The 4,815-nt window shown below is 60.7% G+C and overlaps 1 protein-coding gene across 1 annotated transcript; it reads left to right on the top strand.

The window, feature by feature from the left end:
* Window positions 1-1,456: 1,456 nt before the first annotated feature.
* On the top strand, window positions 1,457-3,830 carry S1PR4 (sphingosine-1-phosphate receptor 4). The gene has a single exon (XM_029217782.1). The coding sequence runs from the start codon at window positions 1,472-1,474 to the stop codon at window positions 2,627-2,629; it is 1,158 nt and encodes a 385-aa protein (XP_029073615.1). The 5' UTR covers window positions 1,457-1,471; the 3' UTR covers window positions 2,630-3,830.
* Window positions 3,831-4,815: the final 985 nt, after the last annotated feature.

Below are 4,815 nucleotides of genomic sequence, written 5' to 3'. Positions count from 1 at the left end.
GGGTCAGGATTGGAGTCAGGCTGTGGTCATGGGTTCAGCCAAGGTCAGGATTCAGCCTGGGATCAGGGCTCAGCTGGGGTTGGGGGTCAGCCTGGGTCAGGGATCAGAGTTGGGGTCAGCCTATGGTCACACGTTCGGCCAAGGTCAGGGTTCAGCCTGGGATCAGGGCTCAGTCCAGGGCCCAGGCTCAGAACATGCCATGTGTCTCCCTGTGAATGTGCCTGGGTCAGGTGGTCCCTCGTGAGGCCGGGACTGGGGCTCGGGTGCTCATCCCCTCCCCCCTCCCCCCAGCTGCCTGCACAACCCCTCCTCTCACAGCCCCCCCTTCAGATCTGTTTCTGCTTGGTCACCTCCAGTGACCAGATGTTGCTACTTCCCAGGGCGCCCCTCCCTCTGAGCTTCCCTGTAACTGTCCTGCTCCAGAGCTGAGCAATGAACTCAGGGTTCAGGGGGCCACAGTCCCTGGGCTGTCCTCAACCCCTGTGTCCTGCCCACCCGCCACTCATGGGGGACACCAGAGCCCCTCAGACACCTGTGTCTCCCCCCTCAGACACTGGTCGGGGCAGTGTCCCCCCGCCTCAGGCCCCCCAAACATCACTCCACACATCATCCCCGACTTCCTCTCCCCGACTTGGTGCCCACACACCTCCGTATTCACCCTTCTCTGGTTGAGTCAGTGTGAGCCGGGTCAGGATGGCTGTGCGGTGGCGGTGGGGAGAGCTCCCCACTTCTGTGAGCCCCTCCCCCTCCAGATGTGAGGTGCTGCCCCGGGTGGCGGTCCCCAGCAGCTCTGCTCCCAGCAAAGCCAGCTCAGGGGCAGGAGAGGCAACGGAAAACCTGGGGAGAGAGGGTCCCACCACGGAAGCCCCGGGTAAACGTGTGGGTGCGTGGGATTCACCTCCCGGCTGTGTGCTCTTCTGCGGGACCCGGGGCAGACACAGCCTCTCCAGGCCTCGGTTTCCCCTTCTGTGGACTGCGTGGTCCTGGCCCTGTCGTGAGGCTAAAACGGGGTGCATCTGCGGTATCGCTGAGGAAGCTGGTGGTGTTCCTGTGTGTGCGGCCGCTTGACGCACACTTATTAAGCACCTACTGTGTGCCAGGCGGGTTTGGAGCAGTTGGGGAGCCGGTGACGGAACAGCGGGTCCTGCAGGGAGTAGCTCATGGGGGCGGGGAAGTCATCCAGCCCGGGTGTCACAGGGGAACAGGTTTCCCCCGCTCTGGGACCCCACCCGCAATGAGGGACCGCGGGCTCGCAGCAGGCAGCAGCCGCAGCGCCCTCCGGGAGTCCGGGTGGGAAGCGACCGTTGGGATGCCCCTCCCCGTCCCGGCCTCACCCTCACCCTCACCCTGGGGGTACCTTGAACATAACAGGAAATTTCAAATAACAGGAAACCAAGACCGGGCAAGGCGAGCGGCTCCACCCTGCCTGGGGCGAACCACCCCGGGCCTCAGTCTGCCCCCAGGGACCGCGATGAACGCCACAGGGGCCCCGACCGAGGCCCCCGAGTCCTGCCAGCTGCTGGCGGCCATCGGGCACAGCCGGCTCATCGTCTTGCATTACAACCACTCTGGCCGGCTGGCGGGGCGGGGCGGGCCCGAGGAGGGCGGCCTGGGGGTGCTGCGCGGGCTCTTCGTGGCTGTGAGCTGCCTGGTGGTGCTGGAGAACCTGCTGGTGCTGGTGGCCATCGCCAGCCGCATGCGCTCCCGCCGCTGGGTGTATTACTGCCTGGTGAATATCACGCTCAGCGACCTGCTCACGGGCGCCGCGTACCTGGCCAACGTGCTGCTGTCCGGGGCGCGCACCTTCCGTCTGGCGCCGGCCCAGTGGTTCCTGCGCGAGGGCCTGCTCTTCATGGCGCTGGCCGCCTCCACCTTCAGCTTGCTCTTCACGGCGGGCGAGCGCTTCGCCACCATGGTGCGGCCGGTGGCTGAGAACGGGGCCACCAAGAAAGGCCGCGTGTGCAGCTTCATCGGACTCTGCTGGCTGCTGGCAGCCCTGCTGGGCCTGCTGCCTCTGCTGGGATGGAACTGCGTCTGCGCCTTCCAGCGCTGCTCCAGCCTGCTCCCGCTCTACTCCAAGGGCTACATCCTCTTCTGCGTGGTGGTCTTCGCCTGCATCCTGGCCACCATCATGGTGCTCTACGGGGCCATCTTCCGAGTGGTGCGCTCCAACGGGCAGAAGGCCCCGTGCACCCCGGCCCGCCGCAAGGCTCAGCGGCTGCTCAAGACGGTGCTTATGATCCTGGTGGCTTTCGTGGTGTGCTGGGGCCCCCTCTTCGGCCTGCTGCTGGCCGACATCTTTGGCTCCAACGTCTGGGCTCAGGAGTACCTGCGGGGCATGGACTGGATCCTGGCGCTGGCCGTGCTCAACTCCGCGGTCAACCCGGTCATCTACTCCTTCCGCAGCCGGGAGGTGTGCCGGGCCGTGCTGGGCTTCCTCTGCTGTGCGTGTCTCCGGTTGGGACTGCGAGGGCCTGGGGACTGCCTGGCCCGGGCTGCCGAGGCCCAATCCGTCGCCTCCACCACCGACAGCTCGCTGAGGCCGAGGGACAGCTTTCGGGGCTCCCGCTCGCACAGCTTCCGGATGCGGGAGCCCCTGTCCAGTATCTCCAGCGTACGGAGCATCTGAGCCCACTGTTGGGGCAGTGGTCCAGCTGCCGGGTGCACGCCCGGGCGCGCAGGGATGCAGCAGCAGGCAGGCTGGATGCAGAGGAAGGAAGAGGGCAGCCGGGGGCATGCGTCCCAGGGCCTTGCAGTCCTCCCCGAAGCCTCCTGAGGCTGCTGACGCCGAGTGGATTTCCCACAGTCTCCGTGGGGCAGGAGGCAACAGGAGGAATAGAGAGCGCGCTGGAATAGGGATGAATGGGTTTGCTGTGTACGCAGCCCCCCTCCTGTGAGATTCTGAGGAAATCCCAGCCCCACAGTGGGCCTCAGTGGGGCTCCCAGGCTGCCAGGGCTAGGCTGGGTAGGGGGGTGTCTATGCCCCGGCAACGCGAGAGTTCAATGATGGGATGAGATGCTGCAGGCCCTTATTCACATGTGGCATCAGGGTGATGGGATGAGGGCTGTGGGTCTGCTGGAGCTGTGCCTGCAGCACAGGGAGGGCCACGACACCTGCCCCTTCCTGTTCACTTCCCCTTTCCCTGCCCTATCTCTCATCTTGGGTCCTGGGCGGCCTCCTTCCCCCACCTCTGGCCTCTGCATCTCTTAGGACTCAGTCTGGAGACCAGCAGAGGGGGAGCCGACTGGCCCTCCTGACCTCGGGGAAATCTCACCCACTTCTCCCTTTAGCACTACCTGCCTCTTCCTTCCCCATCTGTGAAATGGGCCTATAGCAGACGGAACCCACCACGGGAGGCGGTCGGTACTCGCTCAGTGTTTTTTGCCATGGCGCGTGGCATCAGTGTGTTGACAAAACATTCAGCGACGGTGGAAATGTTCTACATCTGTGCTGCCAGTGTGGGACCCTCATGTGGCTACTGAGCCCTCGATAAGTGGCCTGTGCGACTGAAGACTGAACTTGGAATTCCTTTGCATTTAGACAGTTCACAGGACTTGCGGCAATGGTATGGGACAGCGCCGCAGGGGTCCACCCTCCGGATGTAGCCACCTTTGGCTGGTAGAAAGTGCTCTCTTTCCATCTTCCTAGCCAAGAAAATGTCCGCAGGTCTTTCTGCCTCCGTCTTGCCAAGTTCTTGGGTCAGCATCCCGTCTGCCACTCTGGATGGGATAGCTCCGTTCTGAGCCTCCGTTTCTCCCCTGCAGGATGCGGGATGCAGCGATGGGAAACTGTTTACTGCGCTGTTTCAATAAAGCAGCCATTAGCCACACGTGGGTATGTAAAATTAATTAAAATGAATTTTAAAAATTCAGTTTCTTGGTGCATTTCTCGGAGCTGCCGTATCAAAGTATCACAGACCGAGGGGCTTAAACAACAGGAATGTATTCTTTCATGACTTCCCTGGTGGTCCAGTGGTTAAGACTCCACGCTTCCACTGCAGGGGGTACAAGTTGGATCCCTGGTCAGGGAACTAAGATCCTGCATGCTGAGCGGTGCAGTCAAAAAAAAGAAAAGAGAAAAGAAATTTATCCTCTCATGGTTCTGAAGGCTGGAAGTCTGAGATCAAGGTGCCAACAGGTTTGGTTCGTTCTGAGCCTTCTCTCCTAGATTCTGGGGGTTTGCTGGCAATCTTTGGCATCCCTTGGTTTGTAGACTCCATTTTCACATGGGTTCTCCCTGTGTGCACATCTGTGTGCAAATTTTCCCTTTTTATAAGGACACCAGTCCTATTGGATTAGGGCCACCCTATTCCAGTGTGACTCAGCTTAACTAATTACACCTATAACCATCCTATTTCCTAATAAGGTCCTATTCTGAGGTCCTGGGGGTTAGGATTTCAAGACATGAATTTTGGAGACACAATTCAGCCCATAACACTTGGTCACACTAGCCACACTTCAAGTGCTTGATGGGACATGGGACTTGTGGCTACTGTTTTGGACAGTGTAGACACAGAGCATGTCCATCATCACAGAAAGTTCTGTTGGACAGGACTGGAAAACGTTCCAAGCATGTATAAGCTGGGATACTTCTTACATTTTCCTGATTCCTGGTCCACGTGTGTTTATTCGGGACAGTGGCAGGCAGGGTGAGGTCTCGGTGGAATTTGGTGTGAGTGGAGCCTGGGCCTCCTTGAAGCTCTCAGCCTGTGTCCTGGGCCTGTGTGAGCTGGCCCTGTGGCCCCCTCTGCCCTGTGGGGTGTCACACTTTGCTTTGACTGAGCTGCACTCTTTGCTGCTCCCTCCCATCTGGGG

The sequence above is a fragment of the Monodon monoceros genome, unplaced genomic scaffold (assembly GCF_005190385.1).
Source record: "Monodon monoceros isolate NGI ecotype Baffin Bay Population unplaced genomic scaffold, NGI_Narwhal_1 Super_Scaffold_12, whole genome shotgun sequence".
Lineage (NCBI taxonomy): Eukaryota > Metazoa > Chordata > Mammalia > Artiodactyla > Monodontidae > Monodon > Monodon monoceros.
The sequence above is the reverse complement of the archived record's forward strand: the minus strand, read 5'-3'. Positions and strand labels throughout refer to the sequence as shown.